At 38.4% G+C, this 22,416-nt stretch overlaps 2 protein-coding genes across 2 annotated transcripts in view; one reads left to right on the top strand and one right to left on the bottom strand.

Annotated features, from left to right (window-relative positions):
* Positions 1-1,106: 1,106 nt before the first annotated feature.
* On the bottom strand, positions 1,107-18,455 carry prkaa1 (protein kinase, AMP-activated, alpha 1 catalytic subunit). Its single transcript, XM_084414507.1, has 10 exons — positions 18,296-18,455; positions 15,895-16,036; positions 13,033-13,126; positions 9,791-9,935; positions 9,614-9,701; positions 9,221-9,445; positions 8,926-9,075; positions 7,421-7,769; positions 4,960-5,086; positions 1,107-3,420 (listed from the first exon to the last, which is right to left on the bottom strand). The coding sequence occupies exons 1-10, from the start codon at positions 18,390-18,392 to the stop codon at positions 3,125-3,127; spliced, it is 1,713 nt and encodes a 570-aa protein (XP_084270633.1). The 5' UTR covers positions 18,393-18,455; the 3' UTR covers positions 1,107-3,124.
* A 952-nt stretch (positions 18,456-19,407) lies between these two features.
* The window catches only part of LOC311293258 (uncharacterized protein), a gene marked incomplete at its 5' end in the record, with an annotated part of 3,904 nt that continues 895 nt past the window's right edge, over positions 19,408-22,416 (top strand). Inside the window, 4 exons of the mRNA XM_084413385.1 lie at positions 19,408-19,557; positions 20,618-20,812; positions 20,941-21,020; positions 22,122-22,416. The exon at positions 22,122-22,416 is cut by the window's right edge and continues 895 nt beyond it. Coding sequence (XP_084269511.1) covers positions 19,408-19,557; positions 20,618-20,812; positions 20,941-21,020; positions 22,122-22,416 — 720 coding nt within the window. The remainder of the gene's footprint in view (positions 19,558-20,617; positions 20,813-20,940; positions 21,021-22,121) is intronic.

The following is a 22,416-nucleotide window of genomic DNA, read 5'->3' as shown; positions in this document are numbered from 1 at the left end:
TAATTGTTCATGACAGATCCTATATAAAAAAATAAGGAGTTAGCAATCAGAAAAGGTTCATTATCAGTTAACGCTGATAACATATGTCTTCAAGATTACAGCGACATCTGCTGGTAGTTTTCTAAAGTATAGACCTGTACAGTATGTGCGCATAAGGGAGATGCCTACTTTTTACTCAAGTGAATATTTTTCAAAGTGGGGAGTTTAGAAAGTGAGAAAGTCATGTCTGTATATACTTGTAACTTATGTTCTGCAAAAGTCTACAGAAAAGCTACTGGGCATGGGTACATACCGCACACGCACACAAGCGCTTCCATGTTTTATGGGGACTTTCCATAGACAAAATGATTTTTATACTGTACAAACTGTATATTCTATCCCCTAACCCTAAACCTACCAATCACAGGAAACTTTCTGCATCCCATTCATTATATCATGCCCCTCCCTGTATGATTATATTTATATTAATTCTAAGTTTAATATATTTTAATTTAATTAATATAATGTAATGTAATGCTACTGTTATTAACTAATGTTGTGAAATATTACCCACATACAGTAATGTACATATTAGAGTGATATTAGCTTCTTTTTTTTTTTTTTAAATACATACAGTCACAACATACACCATGTTTTCACAAGACACAGAACAATCCTGTCTTCATGTATTATTTTATTAGGCAGTTGTATTTACAAATCATCTTTTTAATTGTAAATTATCAGTAATTTTCTGTAAATGTACATTGGCAAGCCTCTGTCAGGTGCATCTCTTCACAGATAATCAACATAAATGCAGTTAAGAGAAGTACATCAACAGATTTTCTAAACTTGTTTTCAAAGGCTGAAATTGTTCCCTAATGATAAGGAAGAGTAATCATTTGAATGAGACTACTGCGCGGGGAAATGCATTTCAAAAGAAAGAAAAAAGGTAAAGGGGACAGCGCAAAACCAAACAATTTCTCTGGATTTGTCTTAAGCTGGCTTACAAAGCATAGATTGTCAAGTTTTAGCTTTAAAGTCTCATTAATAAAGAATTTGAAATGACAATTGAAGTGCAGTTTTGAACAAAAAAAGATGTAATCTTTTTTTTCTTTCTTTTTTTTTTTAAATATATATATAGGAAACTAGACATGAACATGTAACAAATACTCAATAATTCCATCAGTCAAATCAAAGATTTACAGGCCAGGCCTATTTTTCCTTTTTCTTTTCGAGAAAATGATGTTGCTGCATTTGTTAGGACCAATCAAGTTATACTTTGTGGTAAGAATGTGCATTAAGACATTCTTCTTGCTTAAATCACATGACTTGTAAATGAGCTGTGCCAAACAAATAAAAGTATGAATTTATTTTTTAAAAATGATTAATTATATAATCAATTTGAACAGCTGGAGCTCCAGACAGGCAAATAAACCATTTAAAAAACATATTGTTTTCATTGCATTCTGAGGAACATAAAACACTGATCTGAAGGAGGATTTCTCCAGTCAGTAAGCTCCTACATAAAATATTTTTTTTATTCATGTTGACCTTTTTTTGTGGACTTACGATGACACATGAAGCCACATGCATGTAGGAGGAGATTTCCGATTTTCAGATCTTTCAGATTATGAATTCACACTGGCTTTCAAACACAGGAATAAGACAAAACGTGGCTACAGTATAAGACTAACTCAGCCACAGTTCGTCAATTTTTTTAAAGGATATCTGCATATATGAGTTAATACATAAACTCATTCATTGTGGTGATTAACTATATTGGACACCTCAGCGGCACTTATCTTTGCAGCCTACATTTAAAATAAAACTAAAAAAAAACTAAAGAAAGCCAAAGAAAGCTAAAGAAGGGGGGTACAGAAACATTTGATTTATGGAGTACTTATTGTTGAAGCAACCATTGTTTTGTAAAACAACTAAAATAATAGTAAAAAAAAAAATTTTTTTTGATAAAGCAGTGTATGGAATAAAACATCTTACAGCGATATAATCAAACATTTCTTTAAAAAAAAAAATAATCCAGTCCAATATCACAATTTCAATACAATCTACAACCCCATTTAAAGCACTGATAAACATAAATCTGAATGCATGTTTAAATTCTGTATATACTTAAATGTATGTAAAATGTGAGCAAATAGAAAAAAAGTCTAAGGTGTGATAAACAAACAAACAAACAAACAAAAATCTATGAAACAGAGGCAAGAACATTGCACTCCCTCAGGATAAATGGGTCTTACATTGGTCTCTTCCTTAAGAAAGGCTGACTTATCAAGTTGTCCCTTTGTGTTAAAGTGCCCACCATGTTAAATTGGCCCGTCCCAGCAGTGGCCCGCTATTAAAGTAGGCTCCTCTTAATCGAGTGCCCTTCCCAGTAGGCTGTGTCAATGGGATAACCAGTCATGACACTGGTCCACAAAAACTTGCAGGTAAAACTGTGCAAAAGCGCTTTGTCTCACTTGTCGGCCCACATGCCCACAAGGGCTCTTTCTCTATAGATCTCTTGGTCCACCAAGAATTGCAACAGCATTGTGTACAGTACAGCTAGCTCAGTGTATAACTCTATGCCTCACTCTCTGCAAGGAAATACTTGCTATAAAACCCGAAAAAGAATAGTAAAACCATCTCTAAAAGAGTATAGATACTATAAAGTGGCTTAGCAATCTTTCTGACACCTTGACTGTGGCACAAAAAACAACCTCCATCCTTTTCCCTTTTGCACCTTTTCTCAGTCCCCTTAAACAGGCTGATGCTGGCGACTGTACGGCCACAGACCATTCAGCTTGTTCATGCAAGTGGGATGCATGGAGTCTTGAGTCTGTCTGCATGCTTATTGCTCTAAAGACACAGAGAGAAAAAGAGAGACAACAGAATAGAGATAGGAGGACTGCTGTGGATGAAGACAGACATCTGAGGATGAAGAGGTAGAGAGTATTCTAGAAGAAAGAGAAATCAAGCCAGAGAGAGAGAGTGGAGAAAGAGAAAGAGAGGGAAGACGAGAGAGAGAGAGAGAGAGAGGGAGGGAAGACGAGAGAGAGAGAGAGGGAAGACGAGAGAGAGAGAGAGAGAGAGGGAGAGAGAGAGAGAGAAAGAGAGAGAGAGAGAAAGGCATCAGAGGAACCACAAGTTATCGCGCTAGCAGCTTGATGAGGTTGGCGCACATCTCAAAGAACTCTATGGTGTGACTTCCCGGCCGGGGGAGGATCTCTCCCCCAGTGGATTCCACTGAGGAGGTAAGAGAAGAAGCCAGAGAGCTTTCCACCGCTTTCCCTCCAGATATCGGAGGTGTGGAGGGTGCGGACGCGTCGCCCTTTGTTGCGTCCTCGCATTCGTTTTTCTCGTTCTTTAGGGTAGTCCGGTAGTTACCGACTGAGCCAGAGCGGTGAGGCGTGGCAGTCCCTGATTTTACTTCCATCATATCATCTGAAAGCAACAGAAGACATCAGATGGTGAAGTATGCAGAAAACACACCAGAACACGCCACAACAGGGATGAGAATTGTAGGGAATTTTTCCTTTTAATGGTTCTGGTTCCTTTTAGTACAGTTAATAAAACAATATTTGAAAAAAAACTAAACAATTCTTAACATTTACAATTAGGGGTTGAATGACTTCAGACTTTTTTAATCTAAATTTATGCGATGAAAGTCAGGTCGACGTCGACTAGTCGCTGATGACGTCATGAATGAACAAATAAGCCTGAACCTCAAGCTGAGACTCGAACGCTGGTTGCCTTGTGCACAGCTATGTCAAATGAGCGCTGCTCTTAAGACTATTGCTCCTACATAACAGCTTATTTTTTTTTTCAGTTCTTTTGTCTTTGGGTTATATTTCTCACTTCTGCTCATTCTAAATCAGATACAGAAAAAGTAGCACAGTAAAGATTATTACATTTACATTAATGCATTAGTGAGAGAGCGATTGCATGTGAATTCATTCTTCCCGGCAGCGTCTCTAATAATAGTGAAGTTGTGGTTTTTAGTTACTATTTAGATTATATGCTAGAACTTTTCAGTTTCTAAGCTATTTTATTGAGAAATCACAGAACAGTGTTGACAAAAAATACAAACAAATACAACCTAAATACACACTGAATGTTTCTGTGTGCATGATCTGCACGTGATGCGAGTTACTGTTTGTGTGTGTGTGTGAGTAACAACGCAGCATTAGTTTAGAACGATGATTAACTCGTGTACAATAAGCTGTGCATACATAAAACGTGCATTCACCTGATCAATTTTGAGCATCCAGATGGTATAATAATCAAACATGTATTGTGGAGGACTCTCGCAGTATGCATTTGTCATGTTGACTGTTGGAAACGGAGCGTAAAAGTGGACTTATTATCCTGTAGCGCACTCTATAGGCCATGACGTCGTCAAGCTTAAAAGAGTCATGGCAGAGCATTAAAGTCAACTAGTCTGTGCAACCCCTATTTACAATAAGAAACTACATAAACTTTGTTTACCTAAGCAGTATGTTGCCAGATCATGATATTTTAGCAGAATAGACATCAATCAGAAGTAAATTAAATATTTTATTTAAATTTAAATTTAATTTGAAGTTTCTTGCTGATGTAATTAACTACAGTAACACAATGGCAATCCAATAATTGCTCCAACATATTAAGTAAAAAAATTACATTTAAAAACATTTTATAAGATACCACTGACTACAAATCTCATAATGTGTAGTTACACAATGTCATATAAACAACCATTCAGTAACTTCTCTTAACTGATGTCTCACAAGCTTTACGTAGCGTATAACATAGTAACAGTTCAGACATGCTGAAAATAATACTTGTATTATTCAGTCAGATCTATTCAGTATTCATATTCTTATGTGTGATTGTCTATTTTCATTTTTTTTATTGGTTATTGGTAAATTAAAGCAGTTATAAACAAATAATTAAATAAAACTAAACACTTAATAAAATTACACATAAGAGTGACAATTTTACCATCTATGCTCCTGAAGTCTAGTAAATATGTCCTGCTGTCCACCTGGTAGAGCTGGAGGCTCATCTTTGTATGTATGCCAGTGACTGGGTTCTTTCTCCGCACTCGCAAGTAATAAGGATTCACTACCTATCAAACCAAAGAGGAAAAAAAAGAGGAGAGTTAACAAATCTGACTGTAAAAGACATTCATATTTACCAGCATTTAACTTTAAAAAGGACTGTGCCGACAGGTTCATTGCACTGTAACATTTGCACTGTTTTGAGGAGGTCTGAATGGCATACTCCTGAACAGCAGTAAACACTGTTCAACTTGATAAGAGAGGCCGCTAAGAGATAAGACAAAGAATGAACACTCTTATAAACAAAGACAAAGGCCATTTCCGTCCAAAACTGATGACTCACTCAGTCAAACATGCTTGAACTTCAGCCAGCTGAATTAAGACACACAAACAATATAACGCCTTCAGCCACAGGCTAACATCAAAGGTCTTTCTACGACAGCGGCAGATACATTACTTTGTCAGACAACATTTAATAGATATTCCTTTTATAGGATTTCCTCTTACTATAAACATAACTGACATAAACAAAACAATCCTCTGTGATTTTGTTTCAACCATAGATGTCAACATTGACCAGAATTCCACAGTGTACCTTTAATTTACACTATCATTCAAAAGTTTGAGGTTATTTTAAAAAATGATAATTTATTCAGCAAGGACCCACTAAATCGATCAAATGTGACAGTAAAGACATTTACAAAGTTACAAAATATTTCTATTTTAAATAAAATGCTGTTCTTTTGAGCTTTCTATTCATCAAACAATCCTGGAAAAATTATTTATCAAATGCCATCACAGGAATAAATGAATCGTACCAAACCCCATCTTTGGAACAGTAGTGTACCATTAAAAAACAATTCTGTCCTTAATACTTTAGAGGCTCTGTTTACATTTTAGCTCCAGGCTCTTCCAATAATGACTGTAAGATATGAAGATACCATACTGTAAAGTTTGTTGTTAACATTCTATTTGCTTACTCTGTAAGTTTGTGTGCACGCGTGTGAGAAGAGGTCAAGTCTTTTCTATTTATAGAATTTACCAGAAGCCCCAAAACTCTTTCCCACAAGGAAGAGATGGAATTTACCCTAAGATCATGAACCTCAGGAGGATAAGCAGAAAAAATGCATAGCAAGACATGCATTCGCTCCATTTATCTATTTTTACCACTCTTCCACCCTTTATTACTGCAATTTGTATATTCTGGCCTAAACGGACGAACAGTTTTTTTGTCTGGATGCAATTTATTCACATAATCTGTTCCAAAACATGGCAACGCCATATGACTCGCCTTAAAGGAGAACTCCGGTCAATTTTAACATTGAGCTCATTTTTTTGTACATTTGGAGTGCTGTCAATACAGAGAACAACGACAAAAATCGGTGTTGCCTACACCGAGTTATTCTATTTTTAAAATTTGCACCCTATTGACTTCAATGGGGCAAGTAGTAAGCCTGCTTTTTAGCCTCTTAACATCCTTTAAGTGTCATTACAAGTGCACAGAAAATGTGAGTGATTCCTTCCGAGTGAACACGGGTGGATCTGACTGCAGTAGATGTTAGAGATATTAATAAAAATGAAGTTAATTCAGCCAGCGCTCATACCTTTGTTTACATCCTGTTTTCGGTGGAAGGCCATAGTAATCGATTGTCGAGTTCACGCGCGTGATCATAGGTAACTAAGCAACAGTGGAGACTCAGACTGTCAGCCCAGCCGATGACGGTGCTGTGTGGTGTTCTGAGAATATCAGATCTGATGGATAGTTCATCCGAATCAGATGTTGAACACACAGAGGATTTTTTTGAACTCGACAATCGATTACTATGGCCTTCCACCGAAAACAGGATGTAAACAAAGGTATGAGCGCTGGCTGAATTAACTTCATTTTTATTAATATCTCTAACATCTACTGCAGTCAGATCCACCCGTGTTCACTCGGAAGGAATCACTCACATTTTCTGTGCACTTGTAATGACACTTAAAGGATGTTAAGAGGCTAAAAAGCAGGCTTACTACTTGCCCCATTGAAGTCAATAGGGTGCAAATTTTAAAAATAGAATAACTCGGTGTAGGCAACACCGATTTTTGTCGTTGTTCTCTGTATTGACAGCACTCCAAATGTACAAAAAAATGAGCTCAATGTTAAAATTGACCGGAGTTCTCCTTTAACGGAATAGTTATGCTGGACACCACTGACTTTTATTGTATGACTTTTATTTCAGTTGAAAAGTTCTTCAAAATATCTTCTTTTGAGTTCCGTAGAAGTCAGTCAGTCATACAGGTTTAGGATGACATGACGGTAAATTATGACAACTTACATTTTTGGGTGAACTATCCCTTTAAATGCTGCAGTGATCTGAGAATTTTAAAGTCCAAATCAAACCACATGCACAGATGCTTACCTTCCACTCATAATCCAGCTGCTTCATAGCACGACAGACCTCACTCATGATATCATTCGGTCTGCTCTGGCTACGGATTCCCAGGTGCCACTTTGCCCGCCGAACACCAAGATGCTTAGACTTTTGGGGGTTAAGCTCATCTAGCGTGTGTCGAGGACGCGGTTGAGACTCGGCCACTAGGAATGGCACTCTTTCAGGATGAATCTTAGCTGAGTGATGAGCGGGCAGATCGTCTAGAAAGCTGTCTGGGGGGCTGGAGGCCAAATAGAAGTCTTTGGCCTCACTCATAATGCGGCGGTTGTCTATGATCAAGTGATAGGCCACAGCAAGAGGATCCTGGTGATTGCGACTGCAAAACAGGGGAGGATAAAGGCAGGACATATTAGAAAAACTAACACATATATGAAACAACAACCAGAACCCATGTATTTGTACAAGGTTTTGACATGGGGTTTGTTGAAAGTGCCTTTGCACAGAATCCATCTTTCCTCAGTGATAGTATCTGGTGATGTTGCGGTTGGTGATCGTTTGGCACTTTCAGGGCCAGGAATTGCGTTTATTTTAAGAAATGATTTAGCTGGGGGGAATGTTCAGGGAGAGAGTATTGTGGTAGCTCCACCCATAGTAGTATCTGTACCCATAAAATCTGAGGTTGAAAAGGCAACGAAGAATTCCCTGATTTGTTTCCAGCTTGTGCAGTCATTTGATCAATGGTTAAACAACTATCTGAACATCAAGTTGTAGAGGTTCCACTAAATGATGATACCCTCTTTTCCTTGTCAGTTCAGGCAAACCAGAATCTAATGATGTGTTTGTGTCTGGAAGAATCTAGTGTAAAGCAATGATCGAATCTGTTAAAACACCTGAGGTTAATGTTCACTCCTGAGAATATTAGTTGTGCTGACCTTTCTAATGTTGATGGTTGTTCTCTAACCCCTCTTTTATAGATCTCTCAAGAGGAGTTAATTACAGCACAAGAGACAGACGACACTCTTAAGCATTTATTTTCTGCAGCAAGGTCTAAGGAGGGATCTTACAATCATTCGGAATCGTATTTCCTTGAAGATGGTCGACTTTGCCAAAAGTAGGAAATTCTTTGATGGAACCTAAAACCCAGATTGTAGTTCTCTTACACTTAGAGAACCTATATTGCAATTGGCTCATCAAGGACTTGCTGGTCATACCGGGGTCTGAAAAACGGATTATGCGAAAGTTTTCAGTTTTTAGAACAAGATTGACTGTGTTCATACCTGCAAACTCAGAAGGTCTGAAAAAGGTGACATTTTTCCACCGCTTAATGCTTATCGATGTTTGTCACTCCAATGGATTACTATTTTTCCTGTTATTGTTTAAACCTCTTGACATGGTGTTATTTTTGTAATAAATCATTTCTGCATAAATAAAGAATCTAATTCAAACAGTTTGTTTGTGAATGTGATCCTCTTTATGTGACGGTCAAGAACGAGTTGCCCATTACAGATTAAAATAAATAAATTAGCACAAACCTGTACAAGCAGTTGAGCACCTCCTCCTCAGTGCACTCAAACTTCTCACACACCTCCTTCAGCGCCTCCTCATCAATCATATTACTACTGTAAGCAGCGTCCTCCGGGAACAGATACTTGGGGAGATCTAGCTTAAACCACTCATCATCCCTGAGAATGGAGAGCAATGAACAGATAAAGAGAGATAATGTTGATTTGAACTTTTACAAACTTTTACAAATCTTACTCTCCACATCCTACTCTCCACATCCCATATTACTAAATGAAATAGACAGTGCTTGGCGTAGTTTCTGACCGGATCTCTTTGATGGTGGCTCTCTTCATGGGGTCCACTTGGAGCATGTGTTTCAAAAGGCTAATAACGGAGGGGTTCAGGTACTGAGGCGTGAAGAAGATTCCATCACAGATCTTCTTGAACAGTGTTGGCACGTGGTCGTCGTCAAACGGCAGCGTTCCGCACAACAGGGCATACAAAATCACTCCGCTGCTCCAGATGTCCACCTCAGGGCCTGCGTATAACCTGGATCAGAACAGCAAGATCCGTCAAGAGATAATCTGAATGAACTTCACAAAGCCATTTGAAACCGCACAGAGCATCATCTTAGAGGACGAGAGCAGGTTTTTGAGAAGATCATTTAAAAAAATTAAATAACAATAATTAACAATAAGCCACAGAGGTAAAAAGTACCTTCCAGAGATGACTTCCGGAGCAGCATAATTCGGAGAGCCGCAACTCGTCCTCAAGAATTCTCCATCCGACATCATGTTTGACAAGCCTGCATGAGGAAAAGTCGAAGTCTGTATAGCTTGTGATAGAAACATTAAAACAACCACCATGTTTCATAAATATGAAGAGTTCACATACCAAAGTCTGCAATCTTGGCGTTCATGTGCGCATCCAGCAGGACATTCTCAGGCTTGAGGTCTCTGTGCACCACCATATGTCTGTGGCAGTAATCCACCCCTGAGATGATTTGCTGGAACAGCCGCCTGCTTTCCTTCTCATCCAACTGACCAGAGAGACAGGACCATGTATTATTTTAACATCTCCCATGTGGCCTAAACTGAACATTCTGCATTTAGCCTAATGTTCCCCTGTTGCAACTTACTGTGCCGATTTTATGGACCCTGATATACACAACTGTTCAAATGTTTGGGGTTGGAAAGATTTTTTTTTATTTCTTATTAGTCTTATGTTCACCCAGGCTGCATTTATTTGATCAAAATTACAGTAAAAACTATATTATTGTGAAATATTATTACAATTAGGCTATTATTACAACAGAACTCTTTTCTATTTTTATACATTTTATTCCAGTGATGGCAAAGCTGAATTTTCAGCATCATTTCTAGTTTAAGTGTCACATGACCCTTCAGAAATCATTCTAATATGCTGATTTGCTGCTCAAGAAACATTACTTATTATTATCAATGTTAAGACCAGCTGTGCTGCTTAACATTTGTGCAAACTGTGATTTTTTTTAGGATTCTTTGATAAATAGAAAAGTGGTTGCCGTGGAAACGAACAACAATGCCATAATGTGCTGAGTGACTTATGTGGACAAACTAATAGGCCTATTTGAGGAAATCTGTTTATAATAGCTTATTAGGTTTGAACTTTTTGGTCCTATTGATTCAGTTGATTTGAATACATGTCTATGGCTAACATAGCTTAAGTGAACGCTTAAAGGGTTAGTTTACCCAAAGTTTTTAATTCTGTCATTGATTGCTCACCCTCATGTCATTTCAATCCCATAACACTTTCGTTCATCGTAGGAACACAAATGAAATCTGAGAGCTTTCAGTCTAGACTTCTACGCAAATACCACTTTGATGCTTCAAAAAGTTAATAAAAAGATTGTAAAACTAATCCATATGAATTGAATGGTTTAGTCCAAATTTTTCTGAAGAGACACAAGTGCTTTATATGATGAACAGATTGAATTTAGGCTTTTATTCACATGTAAACTTTGATCAGCGAGCTTTGCTCAACCGAACCTGCTTGCTGAAGCTCAAACATGCTGCATAATACGTGAGAATGAAACTCATTGGTTTTTGCTGAAGCTCAGACTGATGTGTGAGTTGATGAATGTTTATATGTGAGCCTAAATTCACACTGTTCATCATATAAAGTGATCGTGTCTCTTCAGAAAACTTGGACTAAACTGCTCAATTCATATGGATTAGTTTTACAATCTCTTTATGAAGTGTCAGTTGCGTAGCTGTCTTTGGAGGGACAGAAAGCTCTCAGATTTCGTCAAAAAGATCACATTTGTGTTCTGAAGATGAACGGAAGTCTTATGGGTTTGGAACGACATGATGGTGAGTAATTAATGACAGAATTTTCCTTTTTGTGGTGATCTAAATATGTATTTGACCTGTTTTAGCGGCATTCATAGATTAACTAATTCAAATAGTGGGATATAAAGACTGCCTCCGGGGGGCGAGGGGGGGTTACACTAGTCGGTTGCAAAATTTCCATTTCACCATTGATGGAGTTAGTCATTTCTCACATCCCTAGATTGTACTTCCTCTTTCAGCAGACCTATGATGCTTTAGCAATTACAGTGGCATTTAATCTCTCACTTCCTGCTGTACTCTCTGCTTTGTAAAACTGAAATGCTTATAAGATGATATCATTTCAAAAAAGTAAAAAAAAATTTTTTCACTGTATTGCATTTTTTACTACACTTAAGTGGCATCACTGATGGAGGTTCTCCAGTGACAGCACAAAAGACTCAACTATACAACAATTAAATGAACAGTTGATTGTTTTTATTATCAATATAAGCAATTGACCTTTCGCCGGCCCCTCCCCCAAAACGGCCATTGTCCAATCACACATCATAGCAACCGTTACTATGTGAGCAGGTCCGACAAACAATTAGCAAGATGGTGAAGCGTGCGCCCACGGCGTTTGTAAATCGGATACTAGATACCCCGAGAGATTGTCTGGAGGAGTTGTGTTCTTTCCATTCCCAAAGCCGAAAACACAACGTGAGCGATGCATGGATAAAACAGTGTGGACGGCCCCACTCCCAGTTAAATGTGTCGAACATTACGAAGCATAAATACGTCTGCTGGCTGTGGTGTCGATGGCTACTTAAAGTTTTTTTTGTTTTGTTTTTCTGATCTGAAAAACTATCCTATCTGTTACTCAAAAAACATAATATTGTCTGAACCGCGAGTTTTATGATCCGTTGCCCCACTAATAAATATTATGGTCTCAACCGCGAGTTTTGTGATCTGTTGTCCCCCTAATAAATATTATGGTAACTTAAGTGCATTATGAAAGACAAGCAATGAAAGTTATTTAGATGCAAATTAAGGCTATGTCTGGTTAAACAGTTATTGTGTGATTTCGTTTATTGTGCGTTGTCAACTTGAAGCATGAATTTGAGAAAGAAAATAATTTTTGGAAGAAAATGCACCACATACTTTTGTCAATGATATAGGCCTAAGTTATAGCTAAAAGATTGTAAAAGCTTTCAGTTCACCCTGCCTAATTGTAGTTGAAAAGTCAAATTAAGCTTGATTAATGATATACTGTGACTGATCAGATAAACTACAGCATCGAGAATATAACTCCCATGTGTTTTGCAGCATTTAAAATTTTAGTCATAGTGTGTTATGCGAAAAAACACACATAAGAAATTATTGCTGACAGCACTTTTATTTTCAGATAGTTTTTTCTTTCACACAAAAACACAACAGTGTGTGTCTTTCAATGCTTTTAAACACTTGTTTTCTTGTTCTTTGTCATATCACAAATGATGTGTATGAACACCGGTAAGCATTACCCTCGATAGAGACGTAGATAGTAGTCGTGTCTCCTTCATTGCGTATTTTTATATTTTGAATATATCCCTCCACTGCATACTGTAACCCCTTTTGCCTCGATCTGGAGGATATCGAGGAGGTATTGCTCCAAAAATGGTCACTGACACGCACGGGTATACCTCTTCCCGTCATGGCAATCTGTCGCGCTGGTCGTGTTTGACCATTTGTTTGTCGGACGTAGCAACAGTAACTAAGGGGGGCGGGGCTCGGCGAAAGGTCAATTCATTTTCCAGTCTTAATCACAACCTACAAATTAAAAAGCTGTACCTTTCCATTTTTACAGATGTAATCGAAGAGTTCTCCTCCTGAAACATATTCCATTACCATGAAGATGTCTGTTGGTGTGCTGATGACTTGGTAACTGCCAAACCAAAAACAACAACAACAAAAAAGAAAAGCAGAAATTTGTAAAGAATACATGTTTGCTTTTGCAGTCACAGCAAAATGCATCTGAATGATGAAAACATCTGAAATGTAAATGTAAAGCTTTTAAGATCTACAACACTCTAAACAAGAACACATATCCCCTTTCTTGTACTGGTTAAAGGGACACTCCATCCATTTGCATTAAGCTTTGCATTGTTAGAAACCCAGTCATACTATTGAATGGTCGTGCAACACTCTCTCATTTTCCCCTGAGACGGGAGAAATCCGTTATTTACCTCTTACACTTCCTCCTACAATGACGCAAAAATCGTCATTTTGCGTCATTGTAGGAGGAAGTGTAAGAGGGGGGGGGGATTTCTGTTGAGACTACAAGCACTAGTTCCTCATCTTTCCCAGGGGGCGGGACCCGCTCACGCTACAGACCTATTACAGATCAGTGGGTGGGACTTTACTCTCTGAAACTGAAAGCAATATCCTCCATCTTGTTTGAAGCTAAGCTAACAGGCGCTGTGGAGACAGATGTAAAGTTATGACAATAGCGGAGGAGAGTGCTCAATATGATATAGAAGAGGATTTCGGAAGTCTGATGCTTGAATCAGGTGTTTGTGGCTACCTTTACAAGCCGCATTATAGTGAAGATCAGCCGAGGCAGAAGACCTGCCTGCCGTGGACGAGGAGCCCGGACTGGCTCGGGTTAGGGCGGACTGGTGGCGCCGGTGATCTCACTATGCAACTCATAGACTGTAAGATGCAACTACGAACACAGAGATAGAGTCCGTCTGCGGCAAAGAATTTCAACGATGACAATTTCTCCTGGACGAAATCTCTGAATCAGACGAGGACACGGACGTTTGTGTTGAGAACTATCCTAGTTTCGCACCGCATATGTTCTGACTGAACATCCAGGTACCATGCAATAATTCACCTTTTCGAAAGAAATACAAACGAGGAGTAATGAGTTCGCCAACTAACTAGACATTTTGTGTGAATGTGAAATGAATTTCAAGCTCTGGTGGTAGCTAGCCTTGTAGACGGAAGAGTGATTTCTCTTATAGGCAGATATGCGCTTTCTGGATTAGTGGGAGTGGCTTGCGGAGCTGTGCAATGTGGTGCATTGTGGGAGTTGTTGTCTTTCATACAAATGCGTCCTGAAGTTATTTTTTGTCTTTCCTCGGTCACGAAGGCACCAAATTCAAAATTTATTTTACATTTCGACTACATATATGACCCACTTTAAATAAAAAACAATGTTCAAATGGGTGGAATGCCCCTTTAAGTGATGAATTCAGGCATATTTGAACAGTTAGGTTTTTAGTTTTAATGCTAGTTAGTAATGCTAGATTGTACACTTATACTATTTTTTTTTGTGTATATTTACTGAATAATAAAATTAAATAAATAATAAACTATTCACTATTCATTTTAATGGAAAATGTCAATGAATCCCTAATGGTTTTGGAGCAAGTCTGGATAGCTTCGACATTTCCTTGTATTATCTGACTAGAGTAAAGGTATGTGTCTTTATTATTGACACTGACCTCAAAATAAAACATCAACAGCTCACACGTAAATACACAGACACAGACCAAAATCAAGGAGACAGACAGAAAATAATTGTTCAGAACATGAAAGACAAAGATTTACTGATTCTCTATAATGGGAGGAAATGAAATATTTTGTTTTGGAGAAAAAACTATTTTTTGGAGAAAAATTAACATAACACATTAACGTATCACAAGAATTGAATTGAAATTGTGAAATTTGTGTCAAGCAATAATAAAAACAGTAGCATACCAGTCATTATACCATGTAAACATTGTTGTCACTAAACTTAATACAATTCAGTGTAGTTACCAAATGTTTGACAATCACAATACACTTATTGTGATGAAAGTTTTTTTTTTTTTTTTTTTTTAACACATCCCCCCCAATCCCAATCCACCCATTTTATATTATGTTACGTTTACAAAGGCAGGGCCTGCCATTTTGTCTTTTTGGCTTGTTGTTTCTGATTGCACTTTAACCCCAAGGAGGAAATCCAGATAAAATCCCAGAAGGGAAATCAAAACAAAATAAAGTTAAAACTTGTTTTGAACTATGTTTTTTTAGGCCATATCGCCCAGCCCTACATTTTGATGTTTATGCATGTTGCTATGTTGCTATATCCTATATTAAGTGGAAGAAAAGACTTGCTCCACGCTGCCATCTGAACTGAGGCAATACAGCAATCTGTCACGTCACATTTAAGAGCGTCAAAACCCCATTTATTGTTTGAATTTTGTGATAAAACAGACAGAATTTGAAAGCTAAGACTGTTTCTTATCAGAAGTAACAGAGCACAACGCTTTTTGCGGGTGAATTATAACCGCAACAAATTATGTTTGGTGTAGGGAAATACCATGGACCTGACAACCCTGGCTTAAACCAAGGGTGATTCATAGAGTCAAATAGATCCTGCTTTAACGTTGATATTTTCGAACTGTTTATGGGTTATTAACTGCCTTAGACAGGCTAGAATTCAATGCAAGACATTTTCTTCACACACGGTGTGAGTTGCAGTCTGACACGTTTTTTTACGCCCCCTTTTGATTGACAGGATATAAGCAGCTCTGATCATCGGCTGTTTTTAAACAATCGACCGATGACCGATAGTGAAAATAATTGCTTTTATTGGCCGATACATCGGTGCATCCCTGATCAAGGGTACACGTTCTTAACAAATAGGTCATGGATGTTACTCACAGTTTGATTATATGCGGGTGGCGGAAGAGTTTGAGGTTCTGGATCTCACGTCGAATCTTCCCCACCACATCCAGACTGCGAATCTTCTGCCGGTTCAGAATCTTTACCGCCACCTGGTGCTTGGTCAACTCATGCTGGCCAACTGCACAGACAGATAGAAGGTCAATGAAAAACATACAATAAAATACACAATGTATTTATGAAAAAAGACACACGAATTCAATGTAGAAGCAACTGTCCTATTAATCTTTAAAGAATATCTTCTAGAATAACCCATTTACTCTAACTCAAAATCAATGCCGGTGGGTTGCATGTCTGTTCTGAGAAGGAAAAGTTGTTTTTTGTAAATAATAAAATGCAACCAACCATGTAATCATGCATAGTTACAATATCAAAAAAAGAGAGCAAAAAGCATTTCCTGTATATTTTTTGCCGTTGCTGTCCAAATTGTACAAACTCATCTGTCAATTGGTAATATGGCTAATACTAGCCCAATACTAATTCACCCAGTGTTTGTGCCATGCTGGTAAATCACTAGCATTTACATAGTAGGTCCATTTTACTTGTCAGCCTAATCAGTTTTTAGATTGTTAAGCCAATGCTGTTTATGCTAATAATAAAAAAATTAATGTTTTTTATATATTATAAAACTTTAGTACTGCCCTGGGTTGAGGATAAATGACACTAAAATACTGTCAAACTGATGAAAAGCAAAATGTGTGATGTAAAGGAGTCAACAACTTTGATGCGTGCATTAACATTACAGTGCCAGTAATGTGTAAAGTGCGCCGCATATTTATTAAATGTTTCCATGAACTGTTTTTATATGGACAAATGCCTTGCAAACCAGCTTCTTATGAGGCTGGATTTTGCTGCATTAGTAAGTTCTGAAAGCTGTACACTGAAGTTTGAACTGTTCCCAGAAGCTGTATATGGTCTCAGTCAACTTGCAACATTTAAAACAGCCTGCCTGCTTTAACTAGACTGCTCTAGTTATGCATTAACACAACACCCAGTCAGTCATGCAGAGGGAACTGTGTGTGTGAGTGTCTCTAGACCTAACAGAGCACTATTAGCCTAATCGTCTTTATGAAGGCTATTTTGTTTGATTGATAGGGTTAGTAGTTTCCATGTTTTGTCAGCAATGTACATGTATCAACTTCTGTTTCCCAAAGACCCTTATTTAAGAAATATTTGCCCTAAACAACATACTTCCTTCCTTGAAAGGTTGGCATCATGTATTGCCCCATAATACCGGAAGATTCATTGACGATTCAATAATTGCATTGCTCTGAGGGGCACAACAAGCTGGAAGCCATGATTTACTATTTTCTCACTGTTGTTCAGCAGGCATTTCATTATTGCGTCAGACTTTGTGGGGGGAAAAAACATGATTGAGAAAGAATGGGATTTTAGAAATGCCATTAACTGCTGGGTGCTTCTGTGCAAGGTTAGTCATAAGTAGGGGTACAAATATTTAATCTGTTGATTCTGTCTTCAATTAAACAGATTTAAAAATAAAATTATTTTAAGAAAGTTTCTTCATCCTGCCTGCTGTTGTCCTTCAAACAGTGTACTAACTAAAGAATTTATGTAGGCTGTTATACATGTGCAAATAATGGTTTAAAATATACACATTACATTCTAAAAACTTGAGCACCATACTAGAGTAAAACAAAATAAAAGATGCATATTACCCATAGATATGCGTTATTCACTACCATAAAGTCACGTGACTGGCGGATGATTTCCCTGAAGGCGTGATTAAACCATAATAAATTTCGTTATCTATTACTATCGATTAGTTGTTGGCTTGTTGCAGCCCTATATTTAAGATAAACCTAGCCTGACTAATACGAATGTCATTAACCTGGCATGAATATACAGTAAGCTACATTCTGGATTACTTAAGTTACAAAAACACGATCATTTTAATTCATCTTACTCACAGCATGCAAAATGAGTTTTGGCAAATAATTAATTTCTCTTGTCATTTTGACAGACTTTCTGAAAGCTGCATCTGCCGTTGACGTTTGGCCTGTGCACGAGCGCATCCATCAGTCCCCACCAACTGCAACTTCAGAACACCAACAATAATCACTCCATAAACCGTGAAGCTAACCATGTTAGCTGCGACCAATCCATCAACAAACCACACAAACATACCGCATGCGTACGACTATTCAGAAAACAACGGAAGCATCGATCGGCTGACACTATCAACAGCGATAAACGCAGAGAGCCCCGTTGTTTAATGTTTGTTTCATGACTAACGTTACACTGTTATTAGCCAACAAGTGCTGCTGCTGCTGCTTTAGCCGCATTTAAAGACTCGGATCATCTCGTTTAGCTTTACCGTCTTTACTACAGCAATAACCCAAACCATCTGGGACAGTTTTACCTTTGACTTTTCCAAACGTTCCCACTCCTAGCGTGTCTCCAAGAATATAATGTCCAATTTTCACCCTGCCTTCATGTTTCTGTTTGTCCGTCGCCATCTTCGCTCTGTCTGAGGCCCTACCTGAGAGAGGCAGCAGCGGGACGGGGACGGGAGGGAGCGGCGTCTCTACTGACAACTACCGGTACAGAAGAGCGCGCCAAAAATACCCAGCTCCAAACACTTGGATTAATGTTGAAGACATTATTACAAAATGTTAACTAATTATAATTATTCAAATAAACGATTTAAATATTATTATTATTATTGATATTATTATAGCTGGAATAAATGATTGACTGGCAACATTAGTTTGTTTTACTGAGGTACACTATTGGATTCCAAAGATGTTCTTTTGAGATAATCACAAACAATAAATAAATAAACCCACCATAAAATGTCCTGGGAAGAAAAAAGAAATTTGGGTAAAAAAACAACAACAACAACAAAAAACACAACTTTACTCAAACGTTTTATTTGGTTCCCAAAATAACCAAAATCAGACATTAATTCAGACATTAGTTCAGACATTAATTCTTTGGAGGAGTTAAAGACGATTAAATCTTGTATCGTTTCCACGTCTGGGAAAAGATAATGATGAAGGTAATCACAAAGATGACACCAATAATGATGGCAGCAACATTTAGGCGTCGAGCTGTCCTGCCATAAGACCGTGCCGATGCGTAGTCTCCAAGCAATCTGCTGTCCCTGGCCTGATACACATAAAACGTATATTACCTTAAGGTATTTGAAAAGTTATATAATGAAATAGGCCTATATGTTTTACTTACCTTTATTGAGTTGTAAAATGCTCCAAACCCTAGGCAGCATGGGTTACAGAAGTGAAGACTGAATGTGGACAAAACTATATCATCATCGAGTTTTTGCTCAGGCATGGACAGTATCACTGGCTGAGCAGTGCAGACTCTATTGTCCTGCATCGGGATCCCGCCAGCTGCTGGGTAGTTCTGCATCGCCATGTCAATTGACTATGTGCACGTTAGCATATGCTACTTCCGGCTGCGAAACCGATAGGGGGTGTCTAGTTTCCGGTAGCCTGATGGACGACGCAGAGGATGTATATTTCTCCAGATGTCTTGGACATTTGCCAAATATTACAGTCGATGATGTTCATCGACTGGTTAGTGATTTTTCCCCAGCTCCCCAGAGCAAGAGAGAGAAGGGGTTTAAATATTACATCTCTCAGTATTTGCATAATTTTGAAGGTAAGTCACAAAAACATCCATGCTAAGTTACGTGCTCAAGCTATGCTATCTGGTAACTGTTATGTTATCTCTCTATACATTATAAAAGTCATATATAAAAATCATGCGTTAGATAGTGCATTTTCCCGAACAGTTTGTGTTAGCCGTTGTTTTGTTTATGATGTTCGGAGGCTATGTTGTTGACAACCACTCCTACACATGTCATACAGGGAGTAAAGGTATCCGACGTTGTTCGTTCGTTATCAAGTTAGGCTGTTTTCACCATAGACTGTAAGGTTTTCACACATATTTCTAGACAGGTCTCCCTTGCAAAATATGTTCTAACCCCAAGGGCTTCTCCTGGTTAAAGGGTATAATATAATAATAATAAATAAATAATTAGTAGCCTAAAATCTTCCGTCTAGTTGTCATGGATACGCAACGCTCCACTCTGTAAAGCGACTGCTTGGGTGCGGTGACAAAAAGCAGATGTGAAAACATTGTTTACTTTTCACAATGCAGCAGCGCCTGGCTCCACCCAAATATGCGTGAACACTGTGTTGATTGACTTGACTATGAACAAACGAACATAGTTTTAGATAAATGGATTTAGATAGCCTAAGCTTTAGATAGCTTGACAACAATATGTTCCTATTACAGTTGCTAATTATTATACTTACCAACTAACTTGCATGTTATTCTATTACTAACTTGCTAATATTGTTATTTTTCTGCAGTGTCTGAGAAAGATCAGGGCTCAGGAGAGGTGGTTGTCAGGGCAGAGTGCTTCAGGTCCATGAGGAAAGCTGAGAAACCTCACAAGCTCAGAGTATGGTTACAGTCAGCAGCAGTGTGAAATTGTGTTCAGTGTACAAATCCTAGTAGGCCTAATGTTGGGTAGGGTATTGTTAGGCTGTAGGGTAGTGATGGACGTAGGGTATTGTTATTTTTCTAGGATCATGTCAGGCTGCATCATGTCAAGGGGGTGTTCAGACAGGCTTTTTTTTTTTAAGAAATGAGTAATACTGTCAAGGGATATGCATTGATTACATTAAATACATTCATATGTTTTACTTAATAGGTTGTCCTAAAAGATTTGCAGCCTGTGCAACTTCTGCACTTCTGCTGCACCTGCAAGGCTGGGAAAGCTTTATGCAACCATTGTGTAGCTCTTCTGTTTCAATCTGCACACTATTCGCAATTGAAACTCCAAGTTGTTCCCCCAATATTAGGCTGCACTGAAGGTGAACAACAGTGGCATAAGCCTAGAGTTATGGTGAGTTCAATCAATCAAACTTTATTTATAAAGCACTTTTCGTAAATACATTGTACCTGCTTTACAGTGGATTAAAAACAATCCTACTTGCCTACATTCTCTATTTATTTTTCACTATATTGACATAGGGGATAAAGCCGGGCCCTGTTGACAAGATGGCTGTGATCTCAGCCAAACCAAAAACAAGAAAGACCGCAGAGGGAGTGCGGTAAGTGCTCCATTTATGGGATTTTAGAAAACAACATTCCATTGGACAATAGCATTTTAAACCAGTGGGGGGAAACTGAAATTATTATTGTTACAAGGTAGGTTCTATGTGTTTTACATCTAAATCCTTCTGCAGGTGTCTTTCAAGTTGGCCAAAGCAGGCACACCTTAAAGGGATACTCCACCGTCTTTTCATATTAAACTATGTTATTCACTTAACTAAGACGAGTTGATACATACCTCTCTCGTCTCAGTGCGTGCACTCAATCGCTCTGGCGTGCGACGAAACTTTGTTCACTCAGTTCATTCAATATGGGCCAAGCAGAGAAGCTACCAAACACCTCCACGTTTTCCCTATTTAAACACAGTTACTCGCGTAGTGTAACTCGACCTAGGACGGTGACACAAAACAAAACGTTGCGCTTTTCTAAGCGTGTAAAATGGATAACTATATTGTATGGCGGAATACCATAGCAAGTGCTTGTAAGCACTTCGTCTTGGCGGAGTAATATTTTCACTTGAGGGAGCGGGGGCCGGTGAGAGGATTTTTCACGAGTGAAGATATTACTGCGCCAAGTCGAAGTGCTCATAAGCACTTGCTATGGTATTCCGCCATACAATATAGTTATCCATTTTACACGCTTAGAAAAGCGCAACGTTTTGTTTTGTGTCACCGTCCTAGGTCGAGTTACACTACGCGAGTAACTGTGTTTAAATAGGGAAAACGTGGAGGTGTTTGGTAGCTTCTCTGCTTGGCCCATATTGAATGAACTGAGTGAACAAAGTTTCGCCGCGCGCCAGAGCGATTGAGTGCACGCACTGAGACGAGAGAGGTATGTATCAACTCGTCTTAGTTAAGGGAATAACATAGTTTAATATGAAAAGGCGGTGGAGTATCCCTTTAAATCATGAAATTCAATTTTATTATTAATTCTGATGACCTGTCACTGTACTGGTTATTGTATTCTATTTCCAGAATGCTCTTCCCCTCAAGCAAAATGTATTACTCTGTTGCAGATTTTTAGCGTGTGTGTGTGTGTGTGTGTGTGTGTGTGTGTGTGTGTGTGTGTGTGTGTGTGTGTGTGTGTTTTCTAACATACAGGAGTAAACTGTACAAAGGCCTTCATGGGGAACTTCCTGACCTCTCAGTTCTTCGGGTGTCCGAGGTGTACAAAGATTTAGCTGATGCTGACCGCCCTATGATCTGCAGCATGGGAATAACTGAGGATATCCCACTTGTGGACTCACTGTTCGGCAAGGTGCAACATGGAAGTCCCCTTTCTTATCAGCAACCTGCCAAAGAGAAAGCAAAGACTCTCCATGATGCTCCACCTCCTCCATCATTGCCACTGCAAGGCTACAGACTTGAACCATCAGAGTGCATGTTTGTCTGTTCC

Source organism: Rutilus rutilus (genome assembly GCF_951802725.1).
Source record: "Rutilus rutilus genome assembly, chromosome: 7".
Lineage (NCBI taxonomy): Eukaryota > Metazoa > Chordata > Actinopteri > Cypriniformes > Leuciscidae > Rutilus > Rutilus rutilus.
The sequence above is the reverse complement of the archived record's forward strand: the minus strand, read 5'-3'. Positions and strand labels throughout refer to the sequence as shown.